This window comes from Tribolium madens, unplaced genomic scaffold (assembly GCF_015345945.1).
Source record: "Tribolium madens isolate multiple individuals breed KSU strain unplaced genomic scaffold, Tmad_KSU_1.1 Scaffold_97;HRSCAF=244;Tcas5.2_LG3a, whole genome shotgun sequence".
Classification (NCBI taxonomy): domain Eukaryota; kingdom Metazoa; phylum Arthropoda; class Insecta; order Coleoptera; family Tenebrionidae; genus Tribolium; species Tribolium madens.
The window spans coordinates 11349009-11367540 of record NW_025401069.1 but is presented as its reverse complement, the minus strand read 5'-3'; the positions used below and the strand labels follow the sequence as shown (position 1 = coordinate 11367540).

At 33.2% G+C, this 18532-nt stretch overlaps 2 protein-coding genes across 3 annotated transcripts; both read right to left on the bottom strand.

Moving 5' to 3' along the window:
* Positions 1–8917: 8917 nt before the first annotated feature.
* Positions 8918–10555, bottom strand: LOC123014431 (serine/threonine-protein kinase RIO2). Its single transcript, XM_044413555.1, has 5 exons — positions 10412–10555; positions 10221–10362; positions 9793–10171; positions 9553–9744; positions 8918–9504 (listed from the first exon to the last, which is right to left on the bottom strand). Exons 1-5 carry the CDS (start codon positions 10475–10477, stop codon positions 8970–8972), a joined length of 1314 nt encoding a protein of 437 aa, XP_044269490.1. The 5' UTR covers positions 10478–10555; the 3' UTR covers positions 8918–8969.
* Positions 10556–10624: 69 nt separating this feature from the next.
* LOC123014427 (serine/threonine-protein kinase meng-po-like) lies at positions 10625–18505 on the bottom strand. 2 transcript variants are annotated; one of them, XM_044413550.1, is made up of 5 exons: positions 18394–18505; positions 15694–15770; positions 15082–15343; positions 11848–12130; positions 10625–11801 (listed from the first exon to the last, which is right to left on the bottom strand). In XM_044413550.1, the coding sequence occupies exons 2-5, from the start codon at positions 15760–15762 to the stop codon at positions 10745–10747; spliced, it is 1671 nt and encodes a 556-aa protein (XP_044269485.1). In that variant the 5' UTR covers positions 15763–15770; positions 18394–18505; the 3' UTR covers positions 10625–10744. The 2 variants fall into 2 exon arrangements, with proteins under 2 accessions (XP_044269485.1, XP_044269486.1); XM_044413551.1 differs by lacking the exon at positions 15694–15770 and having other exon boundaries at positions 18394–18496.
* Between the last annotated feature and the right edge of the window lie 27 nt (positions 18506–18532).

Here is an 18532-nt window from a genome sequence, read left to right as displayed (position 1 = left end):
CCTCGAAAACTACAAATTGCACGAAAAAATATAAAACCGTCAAAAAAAATTATAACTCGAATTAACCGTTCTAAGGAAAAAGAGGGAACAGGCAAGTTCACCGGACGATTTTTTATCAATTCAAAAACATCCCGGACATTTCCGGGCACCCAAAACTGTAATTTAGATTTTGTCTATTCCTTTTAATATTACAAACATTATAAAATATGAATATCGAGTAGTTTTGGTGATGAGGATATATTTTCTTTCTTAGTCTTGATTTCATTGAAATTTTTGATTATTATACTTACGTAAAATGTGCTTCAAAGAGTATTCAGAAATTTTTTGATAAGAATAATGTATGTTGTTTTAAAATGGTTTAAAAAATATTTTTTAGAGATTTCCATTAGGTACTTTTTTTCCATTTATGAATTATTTTTATGGCAAACTTGAAAATTGTATAAAGGACAAGAGAACTAAACTATAAAGTTAAAGTACACAAAAAAAAATACATAAAGAAAAGAAAAATTAATTAAGTAAATACCATGTAATATAAAAAAGAAGTAGAATAAGAAGCTTGACCTTTACTGATTTAGAATAAAATTTATCAAAGAAGATATCCAGATATCCTTAAAACTGTTATATAATTTAAAACATTTAAGAGTTTAAGGTGATGAAAAGTATTTAGGGAAAAATAATTATTATTACGATGAGCAAAAACGTTCAAAATAGCTCAATATTGCGAAAAGTACTCTTCGCAAAGCAATTTGACCAACCACATCGTAATTTTAAGTCTAAAAAACCATATATTTAAAGCTTTAACAAGCTCTCACGATTTCTCAGGTGTTGAAAAATTGATTTTTTCAAATTCGACTGATGAACGTTTTTTGTGTGTTCCTAGACTCGTCAAGAGTGGAGAAAACGTCATTTTCCCATTATCAATTTTACTTATTCCAGTTCTTGAATTTTTCAGCAGGCACATTTATTCCCATTCGTGCCTGCCTGAAATTAGCAGCAAATCCGATTACCTCTTCTTTATTGTCCGAATACAAAGCCCTCAAAAGTGCATGAAAAAAATTTGTCCATTTATTTATCGCACAAAGCGCGTCTTATTTAGCCACGATAAATAAAAAACCCGCAAAGGTTTCAGTAAATTTATTATGGTTTCAGCAAAGTTTCATTGGTCGTTCCAGCTCGCATAAAACGGCGTACAGTAGCACAAAAGCGTTGCACAGTGAAATGTTGCGAGTAAATCTCGATGTTTTCTGGCGGCCATCCAATCGTCATAAACTTTCTGATTTTTTTCTCGGCGGATTTTTCAGCCTGAAAAGGGTTGCTGAAAGCGATTTCGCGACTGCTTCACGTCTCGACACTAAACGAAACCGGCGTTAAAATAAAGATTAATTCAATTTAAATAGCCGGCGAGCTTTTAAAAAGGCGATCCGAACTTTGGATTTAAACTTTTTAATAAAACAACTTTTTCAAAAGGATACGCCGAGTGAATTCATTACATCGGAGCGAAATTAATTCAGAAATAACAGCGCGAATTTTGTGTGAGATAATTGCCGTTTCGCACCTTCTGGCGACGAATTATCGGTCGAAACGGCATAATGACACATAAGTGGCTCTCCTGTCACAATTTAAATATTTTAAAATATTTTCTTGGGCCAGTTTTTGCCCCAACATGGCGATATTTACAACGTAATTAAAAATGCAGCCAATTAAGTGCGATAAAAGCGATCCGGCCCACATAATGAACTTGTCAACAGATGAAACTTTCTGTTTGTGTGAGACATCTGTTGCGTCCAATTAATTGCACATGCAAATTTATTGCATTAAGATAAACATGGCGCTTTTATCGACAGTGGTGGAGAGACAGTGGGCGGACCGACTCTCGTAACGCTCTTGTTTTTTTTATCCTTTCTTTTAATAAATATTTCATGGAGAACTCGCATGCATTTTTAATTAAGTCAGTAGCGTGTCGGGCAAGCAGTAAACATCTTTAGCGATGCAATTTTAATCAAATGGAAAAAAGTTGACGGTTTCGTGCCAGAAAAGATGCTTTGCCCTTTAATCCAGTCACTTACATGACAATGGCGAGACACCGACTGTTCCCAGAGACAACTGAAACTCTGACATTTCTTTGCACAACGAGCAAATGAATTATTCGGGACGGTTGAGGCGGATTAAACAAGCTTTTTACAAAGTTTTTTAAAATTCATTTTCTGATATCGACCCATGCAACGAAGACTATCGTAACTCAAAATATGAGTTTTCAGTCGACTATGAGTAATGCCATGCCAAAACGAATCACTTTTAAAACTCATTGTTTCTGATTTTCGTAAATTTGAGATATGTTATACAAAGTGGTTATAAATAATTTTCATCTAGCCAGCTCTGAATTTTCTATGTAATATAAAAAATGCCGCTTTACGAAAATAGGGGTACATACTTGTTTTAACTCAAAATTAAAAAATCGCCGTTTACTAAGCGTCCACTTCGAAAATTGACTTCAATTATAAACTTGTTTTCTTCCAAAGTATACATTATTATGAATTATTATTGGAAATTAGTTGAAACAATAAAAGTTTAATTAACAACAATTTATTATTAATTAATAAGTGACACTAATGACAGAACTAGAGTTTTCAAAAAAGTAGAGCGGCACAAATAAAGTTACATGCAAAAAAATTCCAAAGCTGGCTAGATGAAAATCATTTATAACCACTCTGTAGAACGTGTAAAAATAAGTGAAACGTATTTCATCATTTTTTATTTTTTCAATGTATGTTGGGGGATGTACAGGGATGTACAAAATTAAGTACCTCGGAGCAAAGAGAATTCTTATCTAAAGAACAAATCAACATATTGAAACAATTTTTTTTAATAATAGATATAAATAGGTACATTACGGACGTAATAATATATGTGTTCTAAAAATTTGTTTTTAACAAATATTTTAAAAATATATTGTTTAAACAAAAATATAAACAATTACGCAGGTTTTTAAAAATTAAAATTCTCAAAAAGTTTCAAGACGGACGTTTTAAAAATGGCTGAAAAAAATTTTTTTGAGAGCGCTGCATAGTGCATGATCAATAAAAACTTGAAAACTTAATCTGAAGAATTTAATAAAAATGAGAAATGAATAAGTAAAATTTCAGAATAATATACGAAAGTAGAATCAAAAAATTTTAATAAGAAAGTTAGTTTTGCAATACAAAAAATAAAGAGAAAAAACTTTATATTTATCTAAGAAACAAAGAAACAGTGATTGAAACAAAACCTAAAATGGTAATTTAACAATTGGGAAAAGATACAACAAAAATTTAGAAAACAAAAAATGAAAACAATACAAGAAAAAAACGTAAAACAAGAAAATCAGATAAAAAACTACGAATGTCGAAAAAAACTGAAGGTGAATGAAGAGATAAAGAAATTTGGAAGATCTACTTGACAATTTCATTTTTTTTATACGTCTTACTTCATGTTGTAAAACTCTTACGCTATTTTTCTTATTTTTTAATGTTTTTAGAATTCTGATGTGATGTTTAATATGTATTTTTTGTATCATAATTCTTATTACGATGTAAAACAAAGCAGACATGAAAAAGTTTTAATAAACATATGGGTCCGCGAAAAACAGTTTCGGATATATTGAAGATTATTCGTTATTTATTTGTAATCTGTAAGGCTCAAATTATATGCAAAATGCATATTTGTTATTAAGAGGTATATCAACAAAATTGTAAGTTTTCTATGCATATCTAATGTTTTTTGATTAAAATAAGCTAAATAAAAAATGCATATTTTGCATATTTTGGCAACTTGGTGCATATTTTAGGAAATATTGCATATTTGTGCATATTTTCTTCAAATCACTATTTTCAGATTAAAAATTTCAGTTCAAGTTAAAAATTGGACAGTTTAAGAAAAATGAACCGATTACAAAATATTTTAAAGAGAAAACAACCGTTAATTCGTAAGCCAAACTCAAAAAATTAGTACCCTGCTGAGTGTTTCCTTTTTAAATTCGTTTTATACTGGGTGAATATAAAGTATTAAACTAAGCGGTTTTTTTTTTAATCATTTGTTTCCAAAAAATAATTAATATAAATTAAAGTAATATAAAAAATGATTTTTTAAGAACAAAATTTTGTTTTGTTTTTGAGTTATTCGATTTTTGTTGTCTAAATTGCGATATACATAGGTAAAAAAAAATTAATATAGTAGTAGACAGTTGTAATCCCTTAGATCATGACTTTCATGAGAAAAATGTTTTTTTGGTGGGTTGCCCTTTTAAAAAAATAAATATTTTTGTAGAACTCAAAAACAAAATAATAAAAATGTTAAAAAATTTATTTTTGATAAAACATCACATTTCTATAGAACTTTATAATTCATCAATTAGTTTTTTCAAAAAATAAATACTTTAAGCAAAAAACGTGATGTGATCTGAAAAGTACAGATTTCTTAGAAAGGGTTTAATTACTAGGTTATTAAAATGGCTTGTCTCACGCCAAACCAATTTATTTATTTTTTCATTTATCGTGTGCAGTTCAAGATGACAAAAATACAAAGTTTAGTGTATTCGAAAAATTTATCCCAACTTTGATTTTTTTTTGTTAAAAATTTTGCATATCGATGCATATTTGGCATATATTGGAGCATATTTTTTATTATTTTGTGCATATTTTTGTAAAAATACGTGCATATATATGCGCATATTTTACGTGCATATAATCCGAGCTTTAGTAATCTGTTTCAACAAAAAAGAGGAGCTTTTAGTAAGAATTCTAAAAATTTTCACGTTTTCTTTGAAAGCGTTACTTTGCGAAATCATGTTTATTAAAACCTTTTTGTTTATTTTGGTCCATACTATTACTTCCTTGAATATTTTACAATCTTTTTTTAACACCCAAACGTATATGAATAATTTTGAAAATGGTGGATGCGCCAGGTTTTTGGGCAAATTAATGCTCGTATCGTTGCAGTGGGCAATTAGTCCCTTCATTACATTCGATATTCGCTCGTAATCATCGCGTGTGCAAAAACACAGTGCAATCGTCCGTTTTTGATGGAATAATTTGCATAAAAACGAGTCATTGTTATGTCGAATTGAAACCGTTTCCAATTTACAAAGCACGAACAAATCGCCGGCCACAATAAAATTAATTGGCCGTTTTAGCTTGTGATCGTTCGAATATGTCATTAGTCTCGTTGCCTATGTCATCATTTTTGTCGAGTTAAACTAATTGCAACCCCGAGACCTGTGCTTTTTGACTAATGGCCCCGCTCCAGCTTTACCTTAGATAAAAATTGTCTCGTTTTGGGAATGGCAGCGGCAATGTTGAACGTATATCATGCTTTACGACCTCTGTCACTCCGTGTCACTGTCATATTTCACACCACAGATGAGAAACACAAATGAGACAACCAATCAATGCCCCATTAATGACTAAAAATGCAAATTTTTACGCTTGTGCCTCGTTGTTATTGGATTTGCTGTCAATAAGCCTTTCTTGTTTATTGCAATTCAAGAACCGACACGCGATTGGCGTCGAACTTCTTGTCAATACAAGACCAAATCTAAACTCCACTCCAAGTCGAGGCCCGCAGATGAATTATTCAACGCCGTTTCCACTCAAACCGCTATATTTTTGCCATTTCCGCTCATAAGCTTTGTTCCTTTGCTAATTTCTTCCCGGGCATGTGAGCGGCATGTGGGGGTGAATTCTGATGCGGTCGTGGTAAAATTATACTTTGATGGAAAATAAACGAAACTTGCGACCGGGTTTATTAATTTTTCGTATTCGGGGAAAGTTTCGAACAAGAGTAAATTGAATTTTTACATTCATATGGAATTAAAAATAAGATGCGTGACTGGGATTTAGGGGAGAATGGCGGATGCGCCGGTTTAATAAGTTTGTGTGAACGAATTAAACTTAAAGTAACTTAAAATGGTAGGAACCACATTTGCAGACTTAATTGTCATTATTGGTTCATTTTTTCGTCGGCGTTTCGTGAATAGCAGCTTTTTAATTTTTTGCATGTCGGTAAATTTTTAATTTTGTTTTGTAAACTCAAGAAAATCGATTTTTTTAACGTTTTATGTGCATTTCTGAGTCTTCTATAATGTTTTGCACTTTACTAAGTTTCTTGCACCCCTAACAGTGCAAATTGCTCAATTTCAAAGTTATTTATTTATTTTTGACGAAATTTTGGTCGATTTTTAGTACCCGGATCGTTTTATTCCTAATAACTCGGGAATTGTTGGCGCTCGCCCCTTTTGCTTGGTCACCATTAAAAAGCAAACTTAATTTTTTATCATACAAAAACAAGATCAAGAAAATTGTTGATAAAGTCAAAAATATCAAAAAAATTAATTCAACTGTAACTTCTAAACGATCAAGAATTTTGCAGTTTTCTCGACGACAATCGATTTCTCGGAACATTCTACATATTGTAAACTTGTTAACTATTGAATTTTGCAATCGATTCGGAATATTTTTCATAAGCAAGCGTCAAAATATTATATCTACAGTTTGTTGGAGTTTTGCTGTAATTTACAAAGTAAAAAAAAAATAAAAATATGAAAATGTGAAAATGTTTTTTTTGAACATGTCTCTTTAAACATTTATACCGCCCTGTTAAAAAAAAAAAAAAAACAGTTGATTATCGTTATTTTGCCACAAGTTATTTTTACGCCAGTTTGACAGCGGTTGACGTGCGATTTACGAAAATACAGGGTGTTCCATTTTCATTGTTACAAATTTAAACAGGTGATAGAATGTTCAATTTTAAGATAAAAGTTTCCTATAAACAAATATCGAAAAATTTTATACCTATAAGGGAACCACATCCCCTAAAAGGGGTGCGTCCTAAACTGGGGGCTTTAGGGTAAAAAGTACCCTAACTATTTTGGAGGTTGGTTTTTGCCACTTTCAGCCGCAAAATTCTAAATTTCATAGTTTTTCACAAAAAAGAGGTCTCTTGCGTTTTTTCGATAAAACTTACCGTTTTTGAGTAAAATCAGTTTACAATTTGTCTTACAGACTATAAAGAGGATAAAAATCAAAAATTAAATTTGTATCACCGTTTAAGAAACTCGTGATTAAAAAATTCGACAACTGATCTTTAAATTCGTTCAGGTGTTTAAAAGTAATCAGCTGTACCAACTCTTTGTAACAAAAAAACCGAACACCCTGTATATACTTAATGAAGCATATTATTTGAAATAATTAAGTTATAAGGGTGCGACATTCAACCTGGTATACCAGACCAAATTTCTAAAAACTTTAAAAAATTGTTAGAATATAATAAAAGAAAAAAGCAAAAGAGCTTCGGTAAGTATATGTAAAACGTATGACCAAAAAAGAATAAAATTTAAGAAACTGTCAATATTTCCTTCATCATCATCTTCATTTTCTTAATATTCTTTCGACATCCTCAGTTTTTTATTTGATTTTCTCGTTTTTATTTTTTTGTTCTTTAAATTCTCAATCCGAAATCATTACTTTGTTAAGACTTTTTTGTTTGTTTTGGTGCGTACTATCACCTCCTAAAATATTCTACAATCTTTTTTTAACACCCTGTATTGAAGCTGTGCTAACTTGAGCAACTTTGTTTACCAATTAGTATAAAGAGGAATTTCTCGAGTAACTCCGGAGTTATTCCAACTTTTCTCATTGCATTAATTAGTGATTAGTTGGAGGCGGCTGTCGTAAGTTGAGCGAATCCAAATCTGTTTCTGATCGGTTCGCCTCGAGCCTTTCTCTTGTTGAGTGATTTTGTAAGCTAAACATTGAAAAAAACTCTGCACCTTGGGGGAACCGCTCGGTAAAATATTTATGTGCCCTCTCGTGAAACAAAACGCGACCTGAATACACAAATCAGCGAGTTTATTCAATTTGTGGACCCTCTGGTCACACACTCGGGAGATTTTCGGCAAATCGGAAGGCTTTGTTCGGCCTAACGAACTCGGGGAAGCCCCTAATGATCGAGCGTCGACATCAAAGAAGCGCTCGAGACGTCTAAATCAGCCACAGCGAAACTAATGCTTTAAAATGCAAATGGCTTTCGACCGCATTACTTCCAATTTCCCTTCTTCTGGTTTATGTTACCGGTAATACAGAAAACTTGCTAGAGTGGGGGTAGGTAGAGGGGACGCCAGTTTTCCTACTAGTCTGACGTCTTAATCTTTAATAGTCCTGATTAACACGAGTTGCAAACAAGACTCGACGTTCCAGCAACATGAATTATTAAATGCATTCGTCACCCAACTGTTTCAACGTCTAACACGACTTTGCATGAATAAATTACGCTCTTGTTACATGTTTTTAATAACATTGGCTACAATAAGAACACGACCACATTTTTCATACAACTTTTCCGCGCTCCAATCCAATAAAACTTGCCAAGAACTTCGATTAATCTGGACACTTTCTATGATGTCAGACGATTCAAACTTTTTAAATAAGACGCGGGCATATTTCGCAAAGTTTTATTAGGGAAAAAACTGAAATTAGGTTGGCACCACTCGTTGAAATTTGACAGTAAATGAACCAAAAATCCACCAACTGATTTCCCATTATAATATGAAATGAACACGAATAATTGGCGAACAAAAAGAGTCGCAATTTTATTAGCAAGAAATATTAGAAAATAATAATTTTTACTTCTTGGTACATTTTTTTAATAAAAGCTTATTTTTTACAAAAACTTTTTTTAATTTTTGGGTCTTTACTGTTTTGTGAAATTGTTTAATTTAAGTTTTAATCCTTACATTTTTATTAATTTTTTTGATTTATATTTTTGTTTTTTTTTGGTTGATTTTTGTTGGCTTATGAAATTAAGTTGGCATCACAGGTTTCAAATATAGAGAAAAATATAGCAGAAAATCAGCTGATTTTCTCATTTTATGAAATGAAATAAAACGCTTGTAATAGACAAACTTTTATTAAATAAAAATAAGAATACAACTCTGCATTTCATTCCCACCCCCACAACCCCTTGCTCTGTCTAATGGTGTCATTATTTTCCCTTCTGACCCTTGTGGTGGCGCTGGCTTCGCCCTTAGCCACACATTTCTTCCTCTGCGTTTTCTTTTCCCTATTTACCAATTGTTTTTTAACACGACTTTTTATTTCATCTGGATGAATTGTCGTTGCGCAAGATCTCACACTTCCACTTTCAAACCTATCAAAAGAATCGTTAGATTCCACATCTGAGTCGTTTTTGTAAAAATCTTGGTCTTGGAGTTTCATTTGATCAAAAATTGAATCAACAGAGCGGATTTCTTCACTGTTTTGTTCCTTATCTTCCTCTTCACTTTCTATTTCTTCATCAATACCCAATTCGCGGTTTATATCCTTGGCCATTTCTTTTGTAAACCCTGAACATAAAACTTCAGCGTCTAAAGCATCAGTTCTTTCAATATCGCTGAATTTGGGGTACAATTCACTCTCGTAACCGAATCGTTTCTTGAAGAAAGTTTTTATGCAATTGACGTCCCTATTAAAGTACCTACAACATTATTATTAGATGTTTTCCTCAAAATTGAAACAAACCAACATTTCGGCATTTTCATGAGCTGTTGACATCATCTGAGGAAAATCAATGATTACAGGTTTCTCATCATCTGTTATCATTATGTTAAACTCATTGAAATCACCATGAATCACTCCACTGTCGGCAAATTTAACAATCAAATTCATTAATTCATCGTAAAGTGCTTCAACATCATTTAATTCCATTACATGACACCTGAAGAAAAAATTTTTCTTTCAATTATACAATTAATTGATTACTCACAGAGGCCGTCCCTTGACCAACTCCATTATGACACAATGTCTGTTAAAATCAATTGGTTTAGGGACTGGAAATTTTCTGTCATACAACGCCTTCATGTAAGCAAACTCCTTGGTGGCCGAAATCCGTGATAAATACAACCAAGACGCCGATTTCCTATGCTTATGATAATCTCGTTTGTTGGTGACATTCCGGAAACACACGCGCCCCAATCTGTGCAACTTTAGACAAACTTCCTCTCCTTCAGGATTCGCAACAATGTAAATGTTACTTTCCTTCCCCACGCCGATCTGGTTCCCGAAAGACCCAATCACGTCGCGTTTTGTTAACGAATGGAGGGCCAAATAGTCGTACCCCATGTTAGTCAAACGGTAACCATCGTCTGAAACCAGTAAAATAATACTCAAGTCTGGAACAACAAATTGACCCACATTTGCGCCCCCGCTCGTAACTCAATAACCCGTGTTTGCACAAATCACGCAGTAGTTTATGAACACCACCGTGTTGCAAATTCGCAATGGACGCAGCCATGGGGCCCGGGACTAGTTCGTGGTTTTTCATGCCCATTTCAATCTGAAAAGTGAGGTTAGGAAAATAAACGAAAGAAAAACCGCTCAATTACCGCTGTTAAGACCCGGAAATCCTCACCGGTGAGGTAACGCATTATTGTTACGTTCAATTTTCCCATTTTAACACTGTTTTCAACTGTTTTTTTACGCAATTATAAAAACACATTTGTGAGGTTTGAGGTTATTGCTAGTTTTAAATAGAAAATCCCTAACTAAAATCTAGGGTTTTGGGTACGTTTGCACGAAATTTAAAGACAACGTTGTTTTTAAGAAAACTTTTTTTACTCTATTAGCCTAAAACAAATCATTAATCACTCCATGATACAAATATAGTAACACATAAATATTTACAAATATAAATAACAGTCAGTCACATTTTTGAGCATTTATTTCCTTGAGTAATGTCCATTTCCCCGAACTTCCGTCGCAGAATACGCCCTGTATATCTTTTCGGTCCCTCTAATGTTAACAGGGGGTGACCTTCTCACCCCATTACTAACCCCGTTTGGTTTCGGGGTTGACCCATAAACGTATTTCTCCGATTGGGGCAACTGTATGTTAATTTTGTGCTTTACAGTATTGCTACTATCACTGGAATCAAGTGATGACAGCGAGTTCACCACTTGTAAATTCTGGAATGGCAATGCTTTGCTTATAGAAAATTCCTCTCCCGTTTTTTCTTTCTTTCCATTGATGATTTGAGTGCGTGAAACGTTTTTTTCTTTTTGTTCCTCGAGAGGGATTCTTGGGTCAATTGGAGGGATATAATAGTCTGGAATTTTGCGAAGACTGACCACTGAGGCTCTTCGTCTTCGATTTTTATCGGTTTCAAGGGCATGCCCGTTGATTTTGGGGTCAGCGATGGGTCCCCGTGACTCATTTCGCTCCCCCACAGGTCCGGTTTGGTTGTCATGAATGCCGATATCTTCATCGCTCAATGCTTCAATTTCTTCTTCGTTTTCTTCTTCAATGACACTAGACTGGATCCATTGACGGATTCGGTCTTTTTTGGCCGTTCTATCAACGGTTGTCTCAAGCCCATACTGAGTTAAAGTGAAAAGTAGTTTATTTTTTTCCTCCGGACTGCTGTGGAAGCTGTACATTGATGGACAAAGCCCTTCTTCCTCATCTGGCAACTCACTCGTCTTCTCCATCCCCCCTTTGGACATCCAGCGGTCTTCCAAAAACCGGTGCACCTCCGCAAGCCCCGCGGGCCTCTTCTCAGGCTTCGGCTCCAAGTACTTCTTGAAGAGTTTCTGGGCTTTGGACGACACCAATTTAAACAACTTTGGCTGTCTTTTAAGAGGAATAGTGGTGCTTTGCCAGGACATGTATCTGGAGTACCTGGGGTCATCAGGGGCCGCCTTCTGCCACGGCAGACATCCAGTCAAACACACAAATATCACAATTCCAAACTGCCAAACATCATGACTCGTGTTGGTCCTGTAAAAAATTGTTAATTTTGTGAAAGCGAGTTGGAAGTACTGACATGTAGCTCCCATCGGTGGCAATTTGGAGCACCTCTGGGGGGGCGTAGGGCAACCATTCGTTTCGTCGCATCACCACGGAACCTGCACGTCGCGTCTCACCAAAATCACAAAGTTTAATACGCGAAAAGTCCGACTTAAACACTAGGATATTGTCCAATTTTACGTCGCGGTGCACCAGGTCGCGGGTGTGGAGGTGCTCCAGGGCTGCGGACAGCTGTTTGGCCACGCGTTTCGTGTGCAGCTCCCCGATCCCCGTGTCGGAGACGTTGGAAGTCAAATCGCCTGAAAATTTTCATAGATTATCTTTGAGGTCAATTTTTCCCTCAATTGACGGCTTATACAGGCTGTATTATGAAAAACGCCCCAAGCCATAACTCCATTATTTTTAAAGTTATGACAATACTTCTTAGAACAAAGTTGAACATTTTTTGTCATCTATCGTTTGAGATAGATGCTAAATTAATGCTGTTTTCTGTTTCACCGGAAATGACATCAACTTTATTTTTTTTAATGGAACACTTTGTATATTTTACCACTTTTGGATTACTTGTTTAATTGTCTTTTAACAAGTTTTAGTACCATGTGCCTAAAACCAACCGTTCGTGAGATATGAGTCAATTAAAAATTTATTAAAGTAGGCAGTGGAAAACAATAATATCAAGTAATGTTGACAAATATTATTACTTTGCATTTTCCCTTATTATTTTTATACTTTTTGGTGTTCTGGTGATAATGTGTTAACAGACATGATTCAAGAATATTTTGAAAGCAATAAAAATAGTTGGAGACAACAACATCTTTACACTGGGCGGTTTCCAATAAGAAAAGTTCCAATTCGTCGACCTGAAGAAAATTTGAGGATGTTTGGGGTTTTTAGAAAACCCAAATTAGAACAGTTGCGTGCGATAAGCCAACGTTACTTGCAATTTCTTGAATTCATGTTCTTGCATTTTCTTCAATACCTATCTAATTTTGTATCTCTTTGAAATTGGAGATGTTCAAATTTGGGTTTTCTAAAAGTCCAAAACATCCTCAAATTTTTTTTACGTCGCTTAAAGTTTCGACGATTTGGAACGTCTCTCATCAGAAATCACCCGGTGTAAAAGCGTAGTGCTCTCCCACAATTTTTATATTATTCAAAATATGTCTGTTAAAACATTATCATCCATGATTAACATTAAAAAGTATAAAAACAGTAAGAGAAGATGCAAAGGAATAATATTTGTCAACATTACTTGATATTATTGTTTTCCACTGCCTACTTTAATAAATACATTATTTGGTGAATATCTCACGAACGGTTAGTTTTTTAAACAAAGAATTCAAAAGTGGTAAAATATATAGGGTGTTCCATTAAAAAAAATAAAGTTGATGTGATTTCCGGTGAAACAGAAAACAGCATTAATTTAGCATCTATCCTAAACGATAGATGACAAAAAATGTTCAACTTTGTTCTAAGAAGTATTGTCATAACTTTAAAAATAATGGAGTTATGGCTTGGGGCGTTTTTCATAATACAGCCTGTATAAGGTGTTCTGTCTAAACCACACATTAGAAAAGTATTGGGAGTTCGAAAAATCGTATTTATTTGAAAATTGCTACATAGCCATAAACCATTAAGTTCTCATAAATGAAAATATTTTCAAGATGGCGGCACTTCCTGTTATACCGGAAGTCGGTCTCAACTTTTTTATTTTAAATGGAAAGCTATATTTTTTACTGCGTTTTTGGATTAATCGAGTTATTTTAAGGGAGTTTTCATCAGCTTTTCCTATACCTAAATTTAGCCGTTTTTGAAATATTTGGGGTTTTTCAAAATTTTTTGGATCTACACCTTCCACTTTAAAAATCGGTAATTCTGCTATTTTTTAAAATTTTGAATTCGTTTTTTGGCGTTTGAAAAAGAAAGTTTAGATCTTTCTTCCAGCGTTTTCAAATTTTGAAAAAAAAAATAACAAACTATAAAATTTTAAGGTTACTTTTGTAATAATTCAAATACCCATAACTCAATTTTTCCAAATGAAATACCCCAATTTTTATTTTATTAAATGGAAGAGAATTTAATTCTGCATCGATCTGTATTAACATTCCCTATACCAAAATTTTATTATTTTTAAGTTATGGTGACTTTTTGTTAAGACTGCCGAAAATCTATTATTAGCTACATCCGTTTTCGTGTAGTTTGCTATGGAAAACAAAAATGTCAAAATTGTTTCTCAATAAACGTCGACAGTGACTTATTATTTGACAAATAGTCCCAAAATATGGAGAGTCAAAGCCACTCAAACCTAGATTTAATTAATTTATTTTGTATTTATGAAGAGTGTAACAAAATTATGATGTCGGTCATTAAAAAAAATAAATTTTTCTCACTTGTTAGCTTTAAATAATGATCGCATGGTAGAACCTATCAATAATAATTAAGTTTGCATAACTTTGATTCTCCATATTTTGGCACTATTTGTCAAATAGTAATTTTCTGTTGACGTTTGTTTAGAGAAACTTTTGACATCTTTTATTTCCATAACAAACTATGTGAAAACGGGTGTGGCTAGTAATAAATATTCTGTAGTCTTAACAAAAAGTCCATAACTTGAAAATTATTAAATTTAGGTATAGGGAATGTTAACACAGATCAATGCACAATTAAATTCTCTTCTATCTCGTAAAATAAAAATTGGGATATTTCTTTTGAAAAAATTGAGTTATGAGTATTTAAATTATTACAAAAGTAACCTTAAAATTTTGGATATATTTTTTTTCAAAATTTGAAAACAGCAAAAAAAGGATCTAAGGTTTCTCTTTCAAACGCCAAAAAAAAAACGAATTCAAAATCTTAAAAAATGGCAGAGTTATCGTTTTAAAGTTTTAAGTGGAAGGTACAGGTCCAAAAATATTTCAAAAACGGCTAAATTTAGGTATAGGGAAAGCTGATGAAAACTCTCTTAAAATAACCCGATTAATCCAAAAAACTCAGTAAAAAATATACCTTTCCATTTAAAATAAGAAAGTTGAGACCGACTTCCGGTATAACGGAAAGTGCCGCCATCTTGAAAATATTTTCATTTAGGAGGACTTATGGCTATGTACCAATTTTCAAATAAATACAATTATTCGAACTCCCAATACTTGTATTTAACATTAAGGTTGTTACCCGTGCTCTAATTATAGCCCTTCTTTATTGCGGAACAAAAGGAAAAACCTCTTCGGTTCCTAAAATACGCTTTGCTTACCCAAAGGGGCGTATTCCTGGGAGAAAACGTAGAATCCGGCCGTTTCGAAGGCCACATCGTAGGTCGTGATGATGTTCTTGTGGGCCCCCAAGTGCAGGCCGTAGTGGAACTCCCGGTAGAAGTCTTTAATGGAAGTGTAGGGCTTGGGAAGGGCCTTGAGGACCATTTCAGTGTCGGTGGCCTTGTGCTCCACCAGGAGGATCTTCCCGAACCATCCTTCCCCCACGATTTGCAAAATGTCGAACTCTTCGGCTAAATTTACCTGAAATTATTTGAAATTGGAACCGTAACCGTGAAAATGAGCCAAGCATTTCGGCTATTTTAGAAACAAGCTTCTGGCATGACAATAGCAAGTTGGAAGTCGCACTATTTTGATTAGAATTGCCCACAAGTGGTTGGTTTTGGTGGAATTTAACCAAAAGCGAAATGCGGAGATTCAATGCTGCATTGGATAGTTTGGAAAAGTGCCATTTTTACGTCTAGACGTACATTTTCGTTTAGTTTCTCGTAATCGATGGAAATACAGACATTGAACTCGGTCCAAATTGAAAAAGAATGGTGATGAACGTTTACGACTAAAAATAAAAACTCTTCAAGACTTCATTAACTTACTTTTTCAAGTTCAAACTCGCGGATTCGATGTATGCTTCCACCCAATGATTTTTTCATCAAACTTCCCATAGTTGCACCTGGAATTTGGAAAACTGTTGACTTGATTTAAATTCTACGAATTCCGGAAGTATGGATTTTAATTTTTCTGTTTTAAAGTCGGACAAGGCGACACGTTTTGTAATTATTCTGTGGAAAATTTCTGAATTGGCATGTGTGGTTCACATGCAACGTTGTTATATTCAAAACTATTTTCTGTAGGAAAACTGATTAATTTTTATAGAAAACACTTCCTTTTTGCCAATTTGTATTTTAGGTCTGTGATGCGTTTCATTTCTTAGAAGTTTGACTCTGAATAAAAAAACCTCAAAATAAATTAAACTGATACAAAATGTGAGTACATATAAATTTAGCTTAAATTAATGACTAAAGCAGTAAAATAAAAAAAAAACTAAATCATAATAATTAAAAACTGCAAGTCTAATACCTTGTTATAAAAACTACCCACAAAAATTTATTAATACGAAATTACACGTGATTCAAAAAATGTAGAGTAGGTACAGTTACGGAATTAAAATTTCAGACAGTATTGTTATTTTCATAATGTAAAGTCTAAAACAAGCTTTACATTAATAACCTCATTTTTTACTCTTGTCATGTTTATGTCATTTTGACTTATTTACTTTCAAAAATAGTGATTTGTGGCATAATAACGGGTAGGCAGCTGATCAAAGCGATGATTTAATTACACTTAATTCAATTAATCCATTTCCTAAGACATTCAATTAACAATTTTAACAATAAAAAAAAGTTTAATTGTCAAATGCCAGTCATGATGAGAGTAAAAGGTAGTTTACAGTGAACTTTTTAAAGTGACGGAAAAATACTGCCCGAATTTTAATTCCGCAGCTGTACATACTTACTTACATACGTTTATTTTATTTCTACACGATTTTTTCGGATTACAAAATAATATTGGCAAACTTTTATAGATGTCCTTAAATATTTCACTTTATTTAAAAACAGAAAATTTTATTTTTTTTATTGCTCATTTTAAACAATTTTTGTAGTTTCCTAAAGTTATAAGCACAGATTTGATTTAAGAAAGACAAATTAAACATTAATTAATTGCATCAAGTAGGTTGTAGTAGTCTAAACGAATCTTTAATTTAAAGGCCGATTCACACAAAAAGTGTCATTAATAATGTCATTCAGCACAAATCTAATCACATTAAAATGACAAAAATCTTCATGTTTGTTACCCTATGTTAATTACGTTGTTAATTTTAATATTTTTATTGCTACCTGGGGTAGGTACAGTTGGAGACAAAATACTTGGGTCGTCACTTTTCTGACACTTTATTGTAATTCAAGCTTTAACGTTAAAATGAATGACAATTTCAAATTAATGACAGCTATTATATTCTCTTATCAAAAATATGTACATACAACTTGTCAACTAGCTAAAAATAAGGTTAACAGTCCTAAAGCATGCTTTACAATTTAATGTCACTCAAGTGACGACCAAAGTATTTTGTCTCCAACTGTACACATTTATTTGGAATTTTTTTTAGGGAAGATTGAGTTTAGGCATGTTTGAATTTACGCATGGTTGCCACCTTAAAATAATACCTTTCAACGGCTACTTTGATGCACATTAATTTGAAAACGAATATAATTAGGACATAAAAATTTAATAAGTTTGTGTTTAAAAGTTCCACCTACTTAATGCTTAATTTTTAACCACCACGTGTTTCTAAAGTTTTTTATTTGAGTTTAAGTCAACGAAGTAAACCAGCATTTCCTCTTCCTCATTTTTTGTTTGTTTTTTCCAATTCCTGCTACTTCCAATACTTTACTCTGATAGCTCAATATTTTACCTATTTATAGTTTTTTTTGACGAAAATTTTTTGTATATTTAACTCTTACTGGAGTTCTCGAACGCAAACTTCTATGCATTTTTAATTATAATTAATTTACCAAAATGGCTTCTGACTTTAAATATAAGTTGTCAACACTGAAAAACAAACTCACAAACTACTTTGATAAACTCAAACGCATTAAAATATCAAATTTACCTCTTTTTAACACTTTTTCTGTTAAATGCAAAATTCTCAAGTCAAATAATGTATATTTTTAACTTCTCTAATTTGTTTCTAAGAGGAAGTCGAAGTAGGTACATCTGTACCATTTTAAATCTTAAAGAGAACCATAAATTTTCTATTTATCTTGATATAAAATTCCAAGAGAAAACCTTGGATCTTCTAAATTACAAAGATCAGTTCGAAAGTAAAATAATGATTGAACTGTTTTGGCGGAAACTCAAATCCAGCCCACACTTGAAAACGTGCAGTAAAACCCATCATGTTCAATTCACACTTTTGTTTTTTGAGACGTGTTATTCGAAGAATTCACTCAAAAACTCCATTCTTGGAAAGTGTTTAACACATGTTGTGACGCCCAGAATGCCAAACTTGCAGACAAAGCACCCAAAAACTTATTTGCACACTTGAATGAATCAATTAAAGTCATTATAAATCTCCTTTTTATTTATTTATCCATTAGAAACGCAACACCAAATCGTAGATAAAAAATTAATTGGCTCGCAAAGTGTAAACCCGGTTTTTTCTCCAATTCTTATGCCAAATTGAGCGGCATTTTTGGCAAATTGGCAACAGGTGTGCCAACCACCCTCACATTTACCTCAATCAACGGTCACATAATCCCCACTTGTGCGAACTACCCCACAAAAAACGCTATTTCTGTACGAAAAGTCCGGTTTTAGACACGCGCACGCTGCTGAGGCGGTACAATACTGACAGCGTCGCGACGCCGGCAGCCT

Bases quoted from the DNA above. Each gene is read 5' to 3' on its own strand.
- LOC123014431 (XM_044413555.1), bottom strand. From the start codon at position 10,477: ATGGGAAAATTGAACGTAACAATAATGCGTTACCTCACCGGTGAGGAT. The intron at 10,363-10,411 runs GTAATTGAGCGG...CTCACTTTTCAG, and splicing joins ATTTCCGGGTCTTAACAGCG to ATTGAAATGGGCATGAAAAA. The intron at 10,172-10,220 runs GTGGGTCAATTT...TACTGGTTTCAG, and splicing joins TTACGAGCGGGGGCGCAAAT to ACGATGGTTACCGTTTGACT.
- LOC123014427 (XM_044413550.1), bottom strand. From the start codon at position 15,762: ATGGGAAGTTTGATGAAAAAATCATTGGGTGGAAGCATACATCGAATC. The intron at 15,344-15,693 runs GTAAGTTAATGA...AAATAATTTCAG, and splicing joins GCGAGTTTGAACTTGAAAAA to GTAAATTTAGCCGAAGAGTT. The intron at 12,131-15,081 runs GTAAGCAAAGCG...GAAAATTTTCAG, and splicing joins CCAGGAATACGCCCCTTTGG to GCGATTTGACTTCCAACGTC.